The following is a 17,657-nucleotide window of genomic DNA, read 5'->3' as shown; positions in this document are numbered from 1 at the left end:
TGGTTTGCCCTTTCCTCTACATTTAGATTTATTGAGGAAACTTTAGTTTAATATTTATCTTGAGTTCTAGCAGTACTCTCTAGCTCACAAGATTGGGGCCCCTGATCCTTCAGGGTCATTTCACAAGGTCAGGCGGCCTCTGTTTTTCCTCCTGACTCAGAGTGTGGCTCCTTAAACCCCTACCTTCCAGGGATATGAACATAGGTGGCAGATGGAGACCCTGTGCTCCTCAGCAAACTACCTTGGTGGAGGATGCATTGTGGGAGACTTGCCTTTTGGTCTCACACTGGTTTCTTGGGTAGCATCAGCAGGGCCCACTCTCAAGAATATTAACTTAAAAGAGGGCTGGGTGGGAACGGTGATGAAAAGTAAACAGCATTGTTGCAAATTGTTTGCTACAGTGGTTACCTACTAGGCCAATGAGTCACACGCTTAGGTTACTCATGAAGGCATTTTAATGTAAACTTTTAAAAATAAAAGACAGGTTTTCTTTAAAGACTTTTAATGTTATTTCAAAAGAGAAGCATCTAAGTGACCATCTTGGGAAAAATAAGAACTTTGCAGATGCCTTTATACCTATTTTGAGCTTTGGTATTGTTTTTATTTTGAATTACTAGTGGGGGAAGAGGAATATATTGCAATGGTTTTGATACTTAGGGCCTGTAAGGGTATCCAGCTGGCCCTGAGTCAGTGGGCAGGGGAATGAGGGCTCTGGGGACTCCTCAGTCTCCAGTTTTGCATGATGCCTCGGTGGCAGCAGCCTTGCACCCGCCCAGTATGCAGACTAAATGCATGAACCCCTTGCTTGATGCCCCACATGAAGCCAGACCATGGGGAGGTTGCAACCAATTTTTATTGTTGCCTTGTAGTGTCTTGCTGGTTCTTTCTTTTCTCTTTAAACATAGGAGCCACTTTTTAGGAGACTGGACACTGTGAGCAAAGCATTTTAACTTGCTGATTTTCAACTAAGCTAAATGCTGCATTTGCTTCACTAACCCGAACCTGTGTCCACTCTCCTTTGAGTGTACTGTCTTACTGTGCACTCTGTTTTTCAACTTTCTGGATATGAAAAATGCTTGTTCCATAGTGTGGTAAGAGCTCACACGCCCAAAGCAGCAAGATAATTGAATAGAGCAAGGCTTTTTTGCCACTGTGGCAAAGGCCAGTCCACTGCTATAGAATTGCTGTAAGCCTGGAGGGAGTACCTACGAGACTGTCCGTTTTTCATAGCTCTCCCAATACGCCCCTTCACGGAAGAGGCCTTCCTGTAATAATTTTCACCTAATGAATTAGCAGTGTCATTATTTCTGAAACAAGAGACAAATTGGGCCTCAGGGTCTTCCTGTGATTTAAAATGAACAACTCAAAGCTTGCTTTGGTCTTCACCAAAGGACATACTCTAGGGGGTATGTTGTGAAGACATTCAAAAGCATTAGCTGTTCTGTCTTTCAATTTCAAGTTATTTTGGAGACTGCCTCCATGTGAGTTAATTACTCTGCTCTGGAACTAGCATTATTGTTATTATCATCACCACTCTCTCATCATCATCTGATTAATATTGTGGATTTTCCCCCTCTGCTTACATCTTCTTTTGACGCACTCTGGAAGAAATGTCAAGAAGAGGAGGTTCGATCCTACTCAGCAAGGCCCCATCTGAATCAACTGCGCTGGATGGACACCGCCTTGCACTGTTGGATTCTGGGTATGACATACTCGCAGCAGTGTTGCTCGAACTATTAAGTTTATAAACAAAACCCTTGGGTGGTAATGACTACGGAGCTAAAGTTGGGGTGACAGGAATGGGTTAAAAGAAAACTGTCTGTTTTGGAAATAATCTCAAAGAACTGCTTTCGCCACCTATCAAATGGGGGAGAGGGCAAAAGACCATGCTATAAAAAGAACTGTTTCCGAATCTTTTTTTTTTTCCTGACAGAAGAAGGAACAACACACACACAAATTAAGTGCAATAAAAGAATCATTAAATAAATAGCAAATGATTTTTTTCCCTCAGCCTGCCGGCACTTAATATCTTCTAAATGATTTGGCATGAATTTTTTTTTCCTTTCCTACCGATGACAAACTCCAGTGGCATGAAGATCTAATTTTCGAAAGGGTAAAAACTGCATGGCATATATACAACAAGCTAGCAAGCCAATTCTCAGCAAAACCTGCAACGGAATTCCTAAGGTGAAGAAGACAGACGAACACACAGAAGCTGCCTGGGCCTCTTCACTTAGACATGTCCCCACACCCCATCCTCCCACTTCTTACCCCCCACCTCCTGCCCTTTCTAGTCCCCACTCCCCATTGGAGACCAGGCCAGGGTGAACTCCACGGACCTTGCTCTTGTTGATTCACTTTTCCCATTGTGTTTTCTCCTGGACTGAGCATCCTTTGGGAATGGGAGCTGGAATTTGAACAATGATGCTATTGTATAGTTCTTTTATAAATGTAAATATAGAAATAAGAGATTTTGACACATCATTTTCACTTGTCTGTATTGAGATATTTTCCTTGTAAAGTTTCTCTGTAAACTTGAGTTTATTTTTTGCTCCCCATCTTTTTTGTTTCTTATCTCTCTTTCTTTCTCTGTCTCTGTTCTTATCTCTTGTAACATGTTATACAATGACTCTTGGGCTTGCTTAAAAAGACAGATGTAGCCACAGATGCAGGGAGTTTGGGCACAAAACAAGTGCAGTTTAAAGTTGGTGTGTGTTAAACCAAAAATAAACAAAAGTGGGGGGACGCAACAAAACCCATATCAAAGACACAAAATTATGTAAATGCAAATATGTGTACTATCTAAGTTTTTTTGATGTCATTATAAACCTATGTATATAATGTAAGAAAGTAGACACCCTTTCAAATTAATCACAAAAGTGCCAAGCTCATGATTTTAGTTTTCAGTTTTGACAATTTCCTTTCCCTATCTTTAATGTGAAAGGAGGATAAACTTAAAGCCTTAAATAAAAAAAAATAATTTTTAAATGTTAAAAGCTTGGAAACAATGAAGCTTTCCATTTTATTTGTATTTGTTAGTGTCAATATTTCATCCATATCCATCTTCCTGACTCAAAATATATATGGTAGAACCCTATTGGAAAAGTGGTCATGGGAATAGAAGGAGCAGTTACCTTTGTATCAGCGTTGTTAAAATAAGCTCTTATGTTGTCCTGTGCTATCAAGAAACCTTGCCTGACCTCTGGTATTTTACTGGTCAATGGAGTGTTGCACTGGATTATAATGGGATTCTACTATATACGAATCCACATTCTTCTTCTCCCTCCAGCCAGATTTGCAGTTGTAATCTGGGCTTTCCAAGTCCCTCTGAGTTTCCTTCACTTTCACTGATTTTGTTTTTCTAAATATGGTCAAGATAGCTTCTGTCACATGTTAAGTAAATAAGCTAAAGAAATTTGGTCGCAGCTTTGTTTTTTAATGTATAAACTTGTATGTGATCACTTAGGTGAGCATCCGTCTATAGATGAGCTTTAGTAAAGACTCCCAAAGAGCCCCTAGTTCTCTGATGCCCCCCCTTTTTTAGGAGAACATGCAGTTGTACTTGTCACTCTTCATGACACCAAATCCATTGCTAGATTTAGCTCCAAGTCCGTTTTCAGCAAGATTCATGTTACCAGTCTTACAACTTTGACTTTGGAAAATATTATGTTCTAAAAATGCACTGCTAGACACAATGGGGGTTTCTTCCCCCAATGTGGCTTTAATTGGGGAAGCATCACAATTACAGAGCAGAAAATTTAATTTCTATATTCTATAATAGACTGTCACCAAACATCTTATCATGTGTTGCTTTCTGAGTAATAGGTGCTACACAGGTAGGCAGGCTTTCTCTAGGACAAGCTGTACATTTATATTGTAATAACAGGGCTATCTACAAGGCCTCTCAGCCTTACTCCTGGCTTCATAGGACACAGGTAGCATCCCTCTAGTTAGTGGCAATGGCTCTTTCAGCTCGGAAGAAACTTGGAGGAAACTCAGATTACTTGCTATCTTTTCCTGTTGCTGCATTGCTTAGTGTTTCCTTGTTGCTGGGTCCTGTTCTCTAATAGATACTAAGCTGCTGCGAAGTACACCATACACATTTCACTAAGATTCCAGAGGCACCATGGAGACAACAGAAACAAAATCATGGTGGTTACAAAACAAGTTAAATCTCTGTTGTTGACTTTTAAGCATTTCACAAACAACATTGTAAATGTGCGATGTTATGTTTTAAATCAGACCACAGTGGTCCCCAAATATTATGTACATATGGCAAATGTCAGCGTAACTTTTTGTTAACACTGGCAATTTCATAGGTAACCGAACCCATGCTCCAATGTTAAATTATTTGTTTATGTATATGTAAAATACACAAGCTTTAAGCTATGTGTGTATGAATATGAAAGATAATGCAACCATATCAATTGTAAACAATGGAATATAATTATTTTTGATGGTATTGGGTAACGTAGTTTCAAACTCTTTGCTGTATTTTCTTTTGCACATGCCATTCATTTGCTGATTTTTGTGGTGTGGATATTCCTTTTTATTAGTTTGAGCTCAAAGCACAAGTGTATCACTGTTTAATGTTACCTAACAAGAGTTAGTGTTAAGTGATGATCAAGTTCCTATTTCACCTGCTATACTTTTACTGCATCAATTAATGACACCTGGATGAGGAGACGTGCACTAACTTCATTGCTCATCTGGGATCGTGCATGAGCCCATTGAATTAGAGCTACTCCTACTAGATAACTGAGCAGTACACATAAGTGCATGTTATGAAACATGAATCACATAGAGCTGTGGAGTTTTACCAAGTGGTGTGTGTGGTTTTTGTTTTTTTCTATGCAAAGATGGGAAATGCACAAACTTTTCAAAGACTAGTGTCTGAAGAACTTTACAAACAATACTTGAACCCGTTATTTAAATTTATCCCATCATGTTTTATAGTCATTGTTGCTTCCATTGTTAATTTCCATTTTTAAGTGCTTTGTAATTTTTTTAAGTGCACTACCTGAAGTTTTGTTTGAAATTAATAAATTCATTCATATCTTGTTGGCTGCCTATGAATGGAGATTTAGTAGTCATTGTATGCATCTTTAAGTCAAATGTGTATTAAAACTTTCGTTAACATAGAATATTGTAGCTTTATGCATTAATCATTTCTTTTAAACCTCTTTTCTGTGTCCTCTTGTATTGCTAATTAAATGGTCCATGTGCCTGATATCATCAGAGTTTTAGCACCCATCCAAAGGCTCATTGAAAATTTAAGCAGTCAATGGCACAGAATAAAATCTCTGATTAATGATAAGTATATGCCTAATTAGGATTCAGTTTTATTGGATTCACTGGAATTTTTTCCTGCTTATAAATCAGAAAAAACCCACCTTAGAATCGATGGTTGTTTTTGTTGTTGTTTTTGTTGTTGTTGTTGTTGTTTTTAGTGTCTCACTTCTGAGTTTTAAGAATGGATGGCTAGTAATAACATCCACACTTTGGACCTGGTACCAAGTTTATAATCAAGCAACAAAGAAACTAGAAGAAAAATCTGGTTATATAAGTTGTACTCTAAGAAACATTCTAAGGAAGGCACTTCTTCACAGCTCCCATGGAATTGGTCACCAAATTATATTCCTTCTTCATCAATGTCTTCAGTATGTCTCCTCTCCATCCCATTGCCCTGCCTTGGTTTGGTCTTAACAGACACATACATCTCACATGTATCTACTACACTGACACACAGTTGCTAATCCAACCACATCACTCCTTTGATGAAAGAACTGCAGGGCTTTTCATTTCCTCTAAGTTCTGGCTCAAACGTAATAACACAACGTCAAGTGCTGCCCACCTCTCATGATCTCAAACCTGCTTCTTTTTGTGGCCTCATTGACTCATCCTCTTGGAGTCACCTTAAAGGTCCCTTAGAGGAACTTCTTGTACTCAGACCCCAACAATCTTATTTGAATGTTACGTCCATTACCCATAATTCATTTGTTTCCATGTCATTTCATATAATAAATATAGAAACACTTTTAAAATAGTGTGAATATTATACTTAAAATTAGAAAGCTTATTGGAGTATTTGAGTGTTGTTTATATGTGACTTTACATCAATGATTTGTTTTTGTGTGTGTTTTAAGTCATTCTGTTCTTGAGGATGACATTGAAATGAGTTCTACTCCATGCATCCTTGGTAACGGCTTGAGAAAGGTGATCCAGAAACTCCCTGGATAATAGAGCAGCAAGCCTCGAGTTAAATTTTGATGTGAATAAGTAGATAATCCATATGCTTATGCTGAAATTTCCAAGTAACTTTTAAAATTTAAAATAGGTGCCCTTTAGGTTAATGTGCAAAGATTAGGGACTTCCACTCACTAATTTATTCATTCAGCTTATTTATTATGCCTCTATCCTATGCCAGGAACTCCTAGGAACTGAAGAAACAAAAGAAAATTCTTGTCTTAAAGTTGTTCACAATTTAGCAGGAAGAGACATATTTTTAAAAAATCACTAGACGCAAGGTGATGAGTAAACTAAGCTACTCTTGTGCTAAGAGTAAAAAGAAGAGCACTGATGGGCAGGTGGGAGAGGGATGCAGAAGCCTTTCCAAAAGATGTGAGTTTTGAACTATATTGAAATCTGACAAGAATTTACCAGTCTAATAAAATGGGAAACGTACTCAAGGCACAGGAAGCAACAAGTGCAAGACCCAGGAGGAGGCGCCAAAACCCTTGGGTAAGTAGAGGTCAGTGTCCCATCCATTCAGCCTTAGTTTCTTCTCTCCTCAGTTCCCTCCCTTCTTTCCTACCTACCTTTCTACAAACTCAATCTATAAGAATCCTATGGTAGTACCCCTGGCTCCAAGGACAGATGATGAACTCAATCTTGTGAGCAAGATGCAACGTGCAATCCTATGTGGCAAGTGCCATAATAAACATAAATATTAGGTGCTTCAGAGGAAGAGAAGAGCAAGGCTTTGTCCCTGAACTTGGAGTCAAGGAGAGTTTCACAGAAATTCTGGCAGTTGAGCAAGAGGCTATACCTGTGCAATTGTGCCTAATAATGTGACCCCTTATTGTGCAGTTTAACTGAGGCCTGCTCATTTTGATGGTGGGCTCAGGGGAGCCCATTCATAAATGCCTTGCAAGCAGAACAACCCATAATGCTCAGAATTGTCCTCACCAGATTTCTGAGTGTCTTTTGTCTGTGTGAAGATTATGATCTCTGTTAAAACCTTACATTTTTAGACAGTTTTCCACTGATGTGCTCATCATGGATCAGTCAAGTGCTTGAGGCTGTCAGTAATGACAAAGAGGGTTTCCTGACCTGGCTGTGAACATCTAATATTTTCTTAGCATAAAATTTCCTAGCTAATCTCAGTCTGGATTGAGGGGTGGGTAAGAATAACAATAAAACCTTTTAAAGCATCATTTAGTACGTCCTTCCACTAATTAGGGGTCAACATCATTTTCTAAGTTAGCTGTACTTCCGGTGAACCAAAATTGGCATTTATCTATCTGCTACTCTTTGGAGAGATGATCATTCCTCAGTCCTTTCCGAAGCCCATCCACAGGTCTGGCTTCTTGACTAGCACGAAAGTTTTTGGCTTTGTATGTGACTTCTAGAGAGAAATGAAATGACTTGATGATTCTTCACATGAAAACAGATTTCCTGCAGGGATTTGCTGCTGATGCTCCTTTGGCAGTTGATTGCATGTGCACACACACATGCCCTGGTGTGATTGTAAGGACCACACTTGTGGCCTCATGGAGTCCACCCTTAGGAGAACATTTATCTGACTGTGATGATCATTGAAAGCCAAATTCGCCCAGTAAATCAATTGGTCCTACAAAAACAAGGCAAAACAAAACAAAACAAAATCTCTCGGAATGATCAAGAGTACATGAAGAGTTCTTCAGATCTCTTTGAAGCTTTAAATAGCTTCCAGCCTTCAGGAGGTAAATGAGGTTGCAGCAGAGTTCCTTGCTTCTTTAGGCCCAGAACTCAGGATAGGAACAGAAAAAGGTAACTTGGATTGTAAATGACATCAGGGAGGCCTCTGTTTTGCAGCAACAGACACAGCCTTGTAGAGCCATTGTACTCCTATAGAGATAGCAAATGAATTGTATGCAATAGCTTTAAACTGCTTTTCCTATATAGATGAAGGGGCTACAAAGCAAAGGTCACAAAATTAGAGTTTACAGGAGCCAGTCAGTTACCAAAATGAGCCGAACAGGGCAATAGAGCCAAACAAAGGTTAAGGGAGGCTGAGCTGAGTTGGAGAGCATACACCTTGTCCTGAAGGGAGCAGCCTCTACTCAGCTCCAGACACTTGTCATCATGTGGAAAATTGCCCATTCCATTTATTTTTCTAGAGAAGACTGAAATCCAGGCTTTTACATAAAATTTCCTTTTTTAAAAAATGGTAAAACCTATTCATATTTTTTAAACACTGTGGATCAAGACAGTGAAAACAGAACCTGTCTTCACATAGGATTGGGTCTACTGGCACCTATCAGGTAGCTTCTGCATAAGATATTAGGACATTTTTATGTCTGCTCTCTGGAATCAGCTGATAGCTCTAATGAGTATGCAGACATGGCCTAGCTTCCAGTCAGGGTTACAGGGTGCCATGTCAAGGCTCAGGCAGACATTCTCATGAATTTCCACTTACAGTGTTGACTTAACTATTATATTGTGTGGATAAGAAGTGGCCACTGAAAGCCACAGAGTATCAAAGAGAATCTGCCTAAAGATTTTTTTTTATGGTGGTGCATTGTGTAGTAACAAGCTTACTCAGATATGCTCATTTATGGGAGATGAATTAATCCGGCATTGGCAAATTGAGGCTCATTCCTCACTGCTCACTGAGGCTTTGTCTTGATGTTCACTAAGGTGGTGTAGTGGTTGCCTGGATCCTGAGCCAGTGATTAGAGAAAATGCTGTGATTGATTTTGGATGTCTGCTACCTGGCAACCAGAAGTATCTGAATAGATCCGCATAAATCTTAAAATGGTGTTTCTTCCTGTCTTTGCTTCTCAAGGATAATTGGAGATAGGGATGAATCAGTCAATCTGGCTAATCCAGAGGCCCCACATAATATTCTAGATCAAGGGAAATAAGGAAAGGATTCTTGAGCAGAGAAATACAGAAGCTGAAAAATCCAGCAGGAAGGAACAATTATTTTTTAAAAAATTGTTGTTTTCTGATAATTATGAAGTCCTACATGTTTATTGGAGAAAATTTGAAAAAAAATTTTAAATAATAAAATCAATATCATCACCAGTATATAATCTCCATTAATAATTTGTTAATTTCTCAAACTTACCATTTTCTTGTTTTTTCCCATGAACACAAAAGCAGCCTACAAAGTAGGTAGCCAGTGATTCTTTCAGAGGATTTGTGTTGACTCCCCTGCTTGTATGTGTGTGTGTGTGTGTGTGTGTGTGTGTGTGTGTGCCATGTGCCATGTTCTGCTGGCTTCAGAAAAGGATAGGAGAGTATCTTTAGGGCAAAGAAGTACTAGCCTCTTGGTTTTTGGCTAAACCTGTTTATACTACTAGGAAGACTGCTCCTGCTCACCACAGCCCATCAAATTCCTGTATGTCCCCGAGTGTCACTTCAAATATGTACTACCTCCTTCATGAAGTCTTTCCTGGTCTTTTCAAAGCTTTCTAGAGAGCTTTCAAAAGTTCTCTAGAGAACATGGGAACTCCAATTAGTGGTAGAGCTGAGATGAACCCCCAAGTACTTTAGGCTCCGGAGCCCATCCTCTAATTACATCATTTTATTGCCCTTCTTTTAGTCCCATTTGATTGATTGATTGAAACAGGGTCTTACTCTGGCATCCAGGCTTCAGTGTTGTGGCATGATCATAGCTCACTGCAGCCTCAAACTCCGGGGCTCAAGGGATCCTGCTACCTCAGCTTCCCGAGCAGCTGGGACTTCAGAGCACACACCATGTTATAGCCAATTATAGTTGAAAAAACTCACAACTGGAGAGGTTAGTACCTTTTTTGAGATCACCATTCTATTAAATGTCAGGGCCACAATCAAGCCATGGACAGTCCAAGTTTGAATCATTTTCTGGACCCAAGAGAACATGGAAAATAGCACTTATGATACCAAAACATGAGCAATAGGGGAGAAGCAGTAGATCCTCAGAGAGAATTACTTTCTGCCTACTTTCATGAACTGATTCTGCTTGGAGTGCTACCGGAACCATTATTTGTCACCACCAGCAGATCTGTTTTGGAAAACCTTAACTCTAAATGTAAATTCTAGCCTTTCGTTAGAACAAGAGCGAGTGGGTGTGTGTGCACGTGACCCAAGGGAAATTTGAAAATTTATTCCTAGGCCACTCCACCTGGGAGGGAATATGTAGAGCAGCTTGAAATGTCTCTAGGGGTCGTTGCAAGAAGAAATGGGGTTTTTCTAGTCCCTCTGATGAGTGAAACAGTTTTCTATTACAAAACTGGTGAGTGCAAAATCACAGGAATGCCACTTTCAATCTCATATTAAAAAGAACTTCATTCAGTCAACAAGTAGTACAAATATCTACCAAGTAAAAGACTCTTTGGTGCACATGGTGGATAAAAAAATATTATGCTCAGATGTCCTACCAGATAGTACAGCTTGGTAAAAGGGCTAAGGAATCGGAAAATAATTTCATTAATGATGAAAGTGTGATTCTTGGTAAGGAAAATACAGATAAATAATTATGAAAAGTCAACAGAGGAAACAGCTCTACACCCACACTCTAGGGGTGCAGAGAGGAGAGCCATGGAATTCTATGGAAGAGGTAGCATTTGAACAATTGGGAAAGTATAGGCATACGGATGTGGAGAGAAAAGTGTTGCAACTTGAGCTAGGTAGGATGTGCAAGTTCAGCTGATGGAACAATGACCAAAATACCAGAAGTTTAAAGAAGAGCAAAGATTTTCTCTCCAGCATGAGCAGTCCAGAGCTGGTAGGGAGGCCCTGCACACCTACTGGCTCATTGCTGTGCAATCCTTTGCGCTAGCCTTCACCTCATGGAACAAATGAGCTGTTCCAGCTCCCTTCACCCTGTCTGCCTTCCAGGAATCAGGAGGGAAAGGAGGAAACATGGGAGGCCTATCAGTCCCTCTGGATACCAATCTGGCAGTTGAGAATATCACTTTTTATCTTATGGATTGCTTAGAACTTAGTAACATAAGCACATCTAGTGCAAAGAGTCTAGAAAATGTAATGAGGAGGAGGGATATGCCTAAAGAAAGATGGTTAGAAAGAGGCATTGAGAGACAGCTAGCAACCTGCCACCGAGCTTAAAGAAAAGTGCCAATGTGAGGTTGTGGGAGTGGTAAGTGAATAGGTGCCATGATGGGCTTAGTCCTCAGGCCCACTTTTGAGGAATAAAGGGGTTAGATGGTGTTTATTTCTCTATTGGGAGTGTCAGGGAAAGATGGGCACCTGCAGTTGGTCCTTTTGGAGAATGCCTCTGCTGAATAAAACTGACTTTCTCAAAGTAGACCACACCCAATGACTATCAACATGGGGCTCTCAAGGCCCAGTCCTTTTACCCCAACTCAGGACATCCGTGAAAAGTCATCCCAGCTCCAAGAGCTCTTCCTTTGCTAACAAATTTTCTGCATGGAAATTCATCTCCCTCCACTCAATCCTGTCTCCTTCTGTCTTTTCCACAGCTGTAGAAAAACACTTCCAGTTAACACTGTGCCTACTAGTCTCTGCCCCAGAGACTGCTGCCTGGGAAACTCCATCTGGAACAATAAGCAGTTTGTTTTTATCAGCCCATAGAGTGTATAAAGGGAGAAGGAAGGAAGGAAGGGAGGAGTGAGCTACTGTACCTTTGAGTAAGGTTGTAGAGATCCTGAACAGTAGCACGTAGACTTGGTTCTGCAGGCAGTTGTGAGCAGGCTTCCGAGGATCAGAGTAATGGAAGCTATCTGGCAGTCATATATATAAGTTATATATAAGTAAGTCATATATGGACTGTGGGTAAGAGGGGCAAGAGGTGCACAAAACAGGATGCCAAGGCCATACCACAGGTCCAAGATAATGAGCAACTGACACAGGGCTCTGGCAATGCAAGATTAAGAAGGGAAAGATTACACATGTAGAAACAACAAAACTGTGCAGTTGATTTACGGAGCAAGAGGTAGGGAAGAGAAAAAGATAAAGGCCAGGTTTGACGTCCGGTGACTGGACCGATGGTGACTTTCTGGAAGAGATCCTGATTTAGGGAGCAAAGATGTATCCCATTTTGATCTGTTGGAGTTGAAGGGCTAAAGGGGATCTAGGTGAAGATGTCCAGCAGGCTATTGAGGAGAATGGAACTCATCAGAGGGGCTAGCACAGAAATATTTATTTGAGAACCATGTATAGACTCAAAAGTTTAAGTCATAATTTAAGTCGTAATAATTTATGCTATAAAATAATTGAAGCCAGAAAAACTTGAGGCCATTTCCAGGGGAAGTAGCATGGAAAGGAAAAGGAAGGGAGAGGTGAAGAAAGGGGACTGAAGAGACTGAGAAAAAATATCGAATAAATGCCCCGAGGGACCATTATTTCCATGAGGTGGGAACGGTGTGCTAAGAGATTACTGACAGCAGAACTGAATTTTGTCGGTTCCAAGAACAGAATTGATGAAGAAAGGATGAATCAGATCTTCCTGTTGTAGCCATGATTCCAATGGATGGGAAATCAATAATGGACAACACGCAACCCAGCTACCAAACACCTGGGAATGTTAATAGGACACCTAAAACACCTTCGGGGGAAACTAGGATGTCCACACTTAAAGAAGTTTTTGATAACATCTCTGTGTTGCAAAAGAATGATTTTAAAAAAGAAAAATTTACTTCCATTGCTACAACCACAATTGTACTTTGCTGAGGCCTTAGCTGAAATTGCAAGATTTTTGGTCTTCCAGGAATAAGAGATGAGAATGACACTCCTGTACTTATTAGAAACCAATTTTAATTTATCTGCAGAGTAGTTGTTTAACAATAACTTCCTAATTCCTTTCTACAGAAAAATATTCCTGAGCCACTACGACAAAAGAGCAGAAGGTCAGCACAGGTAGAACACAAAGAAAGTTGTGATTGTTCTTCAGTCTCCAAATTATATGCTCAGTGTTATAGAAAAAAAGAGGTGAGACGCTTAAGACATTTCGTCACGCACTTAGTATCTTGAGAAGTGTGAGCCGAGCCTATGAAACGAAAGGAGGCAATCCAAGTAGGAAGGAACGGGTCCAGGTAACCAAAAAGGCTCTAGTTGGTATTCACTGAGTTCTCGGAAAGTTGTATAACCTCTCCTTTCTTGCTGATGTGTTGCCTGGAGCCACATTTAATTTGTGGTGGTTAGAAATAAATAATTTTTTCTTTATTAAAGTTAAAAAATATGAGGCCTATTACTTCAGATTTTCTAATTCCAGAAAAAAATATATGAGGCCTTGTATCCACATATTTATATGAGACCAAATACTCAGATGAAAGCAGGAAAATGTAGTCAATTCAGTCCATTTTTGCTTTGTTCTCAGGATATATACTGAGTGGGTAGCTGCCGATACAAAATAAAAAGCTTTTTGCTTTTTCAGATGAATGAATTACAGATGAACATCTTTGAAGGAAGTCCTTTGACTACATGTATACAATTTCCGGTTATGCAGAAAGGCAAACAATTGATATATCCACAAATCACATATCACTTATATTAGGGGACTATTACAAATATTTTGTAACATGGGTAATCTCTCTGGCTGACTTGTCTGTGATGTTTTAATAGTTAGCTAAGTAGCTTTGCAATTCATTTGGATACCAAGTCTTACATGTATTTACTTTTCTCATAGTGAAAAATAAAGATAAATTTTGAATTGCTTATACAAAAAGTTATCAATATCTAAAACAGAACTCCTTACAAAAAATGTGAGTGACAGTTAAAATAATGGTGAAATCTTACTTTGAAAACAAGTGATATTTTCCACCATGGAAAAATTAAGCCCTGGAAGCATCCTGAAAGAATAATCCCATCCCCTCATAATATTCTTTCTGCCTCCAGATATGGGGGCCTGCGAATGCTTCCATGCCTACTCTTCAGTGTGAGAAAGGTTCTTCTATAGAATGTGTTGTGGGGCTGACCCTTGTCCTGGGAACAATTTTAGAGAAAGGGAGAAGTGTGGTATCTGGAAAGCTTCTGAGGACTGTGGGTCTGTACAGAGTGTGCTTAAACCACAGTGATTTAGAAATGAGGCGGGTCGTACCTCAGTCAGTAAATATGACTTTTCAAAAATGGACAGAGAAAGTGGGCTTGGATCTATTAGCAGATGAGCATGGCTTTAACTCTGTTCACAGTTTTAATTTCATCCCCTATTCTAAACTTTTACATCTGAAATATTTATCACTGGAAAAGGTAAGAGTTCAACAGTCTTCACAACCAGCAACAACCCATCACAAACACGGCTGGATGTTTATGAAATGCTTAAAGCAAATGCTTCTAGTGTGGGTTATTGCATGACATTTTTCTGGTCCTGAAAGGGATCGATGCAATGATCACGTAATACATCTCCTCAACAATTCCGTCACTTGCGCTTGTTACCTAGTGAGGAAGATGTGTTGACTAAAGCCTCAAGAAACTTGTTCCAAAATAATTTTTTTCTACTGGGGAAGATAAGCTATGCTGTATATTGAGGATAGATGTCATGTTTCAGAGCAGAGGTGGTCAATTTTCTGAGAGCAACCCTTGATCAGGTCTATGAGTTGAAAAAAATTACAAACTCATATATCAAAGACATACAGGAAATTGTAAACTTCTCACTAAAACTTAATCAGTACCTTGGTTGATGTTACAGCTCAGAGTCTAGAAGTTTTCTGTATGATTATTATCATTTTTATCATTATTTGAGACAGAGGTTTGCTCTGTCACCTAGGCTGGAGTGCAGTGGCATGATCTCAACTCACTGCAGCCTCTGCCTCCCAGGTTCAAACAGTTCTCCTGCGTCAGCCTCCTGAGTAACTGAGATTAAAAGTTCCCCCCACTATGCCTGGCTAAGCTTTGTATTCTTAGAAGAGATAGAGTTTCACTATGTTGGCCAGGCTGGTCCCAAACTCTTGACCTCAAGTGACCCACCCACCTTAGCCTCTCAAAGTGCTGAGATTACAGGTGTGAGCCATTGTGCCTGGCTCTGCATGATTATCAAATCGAAATGGTGTATGGATGGGCACCTCAAGATGTGTATTAGATATGAAATTTAGTCTAAATATGGGATACACAGATAGGATGGAGATTATTTGTATGAATATTTGAATATATATTATAACATACATTTGAATATGTAATTTGCCTTTAAAAATCTGTGTTTCTGTATATACACATACATTTAAATTCTCTTAGGATATAACCCTCAGACATGTGAGAAACATGGGCCTTTTGAATGAAATGTACTCTTCTTCAGTAGCTGCTAGTTACTATAGAAGGTTCAGGGGGCACCAGTCACCCTGAAGGTTTTCAAGGAAGGGGAGGATACTAAACAGGAGTCTGATTGCAGAGTGGCTGAATGGTGAAGAGGTTTAAGCTCTCCACATACACTTTGGTTACATTTCAGTGGTTTCAGATGTACATGCCTGATGATACTTGAATTTGGATGATAGAAAATTCAATTTGGATGATACATTTTATAAATATAAGGAGTTGTGATTTTTGTTCAAATGAGCATTGATGCAATTTCAAAGCCAGCATGGGTTGAAGATCTTAAAAAGGAGGACTGAAGTTGTTTGTACTCTTAACGCAATGTTTTTCTCCTTGATCTCTATCATAATACATGCTTTTATTGCCTTTGTTTCACTTTTGCTGTTTTAAATTATCCTGTTGATCTATTTTTTACATTGTTAGTCTTCTCCAGGAGAAATGGAAGTTCCTGGAGAGCAAAGACTTTGCTTACCTTGTCCATTGATATATTTCTATGTCCATAACAGACTGTGTGTGTGTATGTGTGTGTGTGTGTGTGTGTGTGTGTAATGTTAAACAAGTGAATTGCTTTGGTTTGTGCATGTCTGTCATTATATTTCAATCTCTTGTACTTTGTTTACTCTTGTCTGCTGTGCTTCCCATTAGCTTGTGGATTCATCAGTGGTTTAGAACATATCTTGATGATCTTTGATGGCACCCAGTAGAGATTGTGCTTTGAAATAGCAAGTATTGGCTGGCCGCAGTGGCTTATGCCTTTAATCTCAGCACTTTGAGAGGCTGAGGAAGCGGATTATGAAGTCAAGAGTTTGAGACAAGTCTGGCCAACATAGTGAAACCCCATCTCTACCAAAAATACAAAAATTAGGAGATGTGGTGGCATGTGCCTGTAGTCCCAGCTACTTGGGAGGCTGAGGCAGGAGAATCACCTGAAACTGGGAGGCGGAGGTTGCAGTGAACTGAGATCATGCCACTGCACTCCAGCCTGGGCAAGAGAGCAAGACTCTGTCAAAAAAAAAGGGGGGGGGGGCGGGGGAAGGAAGGAAGAAAGGAAAGAATGAAGGAAAGAAAGAGAGAAAAAAGAAATAGCAAGTATTGGGTCATCTTATCAATCTTCTCTCTGCTCAGGAAGATGCTGTAGATGGACCCTCGCATCTCACTGTCTTGACCTCACTTCGGTGAAGGAGCAGAGGCAAGACTGATGGTCACAGAAAATAGACAGTGACTGTTATTCTCCATGTTGACATCCCAACTAGAATTCAGGACAGTGCGTGATATATTTCTGGTTTCCCTCTTTGTTTTATTAACACAAGTTAAATGACTAGGTGCTTTAACAGAAGACATCCTAAATAACCAAGCTAATTCTACCATTTTTGATGAATTAATGTTTGCACCACCTGTTTTACATGAGGAATGAAGAACATTAGCTGAGAATAAAGATGTTCCATAGGCAATATGGACTTCTATTTTCTTTTACTTGAAATACAGGTGCACAGAATGGGTTTAATCATAATCTCTATTATTGATAAACCCTATATTTTGATATACCTATCATTAGTTCATTGGCCTTTCATATGCATAGAAGTATTTATATACTTGCATATTTATTTAAAAATCATAACTATCCATGGGTCTACCACTCAACATGATAATTAGAACCTCGACAGTAACTAATATTGCCTATGTTAAACTGCTCTATCATGCTCAAGGCCTCCTCTCCCCTAACATAATTACTACCTTGATTATGGTAACAATGATTTTATTCCCTGTTGAAAGCATACATTTTTACATATTTTTTATTATTCTTAATAAATGTGTTATTAAGTTTTAGTTATCTTAGCTTTATAAAAAGGGTATTGACATTCTGTATATAGTCTTTGGGGACTTAAGTTTTCCTTCTCAATATTTTCTCTCTATCATCCATTCATGGTTTTCAATTAGCTGTAATGCACTCATTTTAACTGGTGCGAAATAGTCTGTTGTATAAATATACCACACTTTATTTATTCATTTCCTACTCTTTGGGCATTTGAGTTCCTTCCCTGTATTTTCTATATGAATAGTGTCTCTGTGAATATTCTTGTGCATATTTCTTAGCGTACAAGTGGAAGAATTTTTCTCACATTTACATCAAGGAGTGTAATTGCTTCTCATGAGCTATGTCAGTGTTAAACTCTTTTCTACATTGA

At 39.3% G+C, this 17,657-nt stretch overlaps 1 protein-coding gene across 4 annotated transcripts in view; it reads left to right on the top strand.

Annotated features, from left to right (window-relative positions):
- The window catches only part of ADAM23 (ADAM metallopeptidase domain 23), a 190,703-nt gene extending 185,641 nt beyond the window's left edge, over nt 1-5,062 (top strand). For 3 of the 4 annotated variants that reach the window (XM_012446320.2, XM_012446321.2, XM_012446322.2), the window contains one exon: nt 1,609-5,062. In XM_012446320.2, coding sequence (XP_012301743.1) covers nt 1,609-1,657 — 49 coding nt within the window. In that variant the 3' untranslated portion in view covers nt 1,658-5,062. The remainder of the gene's footprint in view (nt 1-1,608) is intronic. The other variant, XM_012446323.2, reaches the window with a different exon arrangement.
- The last annotated feature ends 12,595 nt before the right edge of the window (nt 5,063-17,657 follow it).

Source organism: Aotus nancymaae, unplaced genomic scaffold (genome assembly GCF_030222135.1).
Source record: "Aotus nancymaae isolate 86718 unplaced genomic scaffold, 86718_ANA_hifiasm-v0.15.2.pri h1tg000008l, whole genome shotgun sequence".
NCBI classification, from domain to species: Eukaryota; Metazoa; Chordata; class Mammalia; order Primates; family Aotidae; genus Aotus; species Aotus nancymaae.
This window is presented reverse-complemented; position numbering and strand designations above follow the sequence as displayed.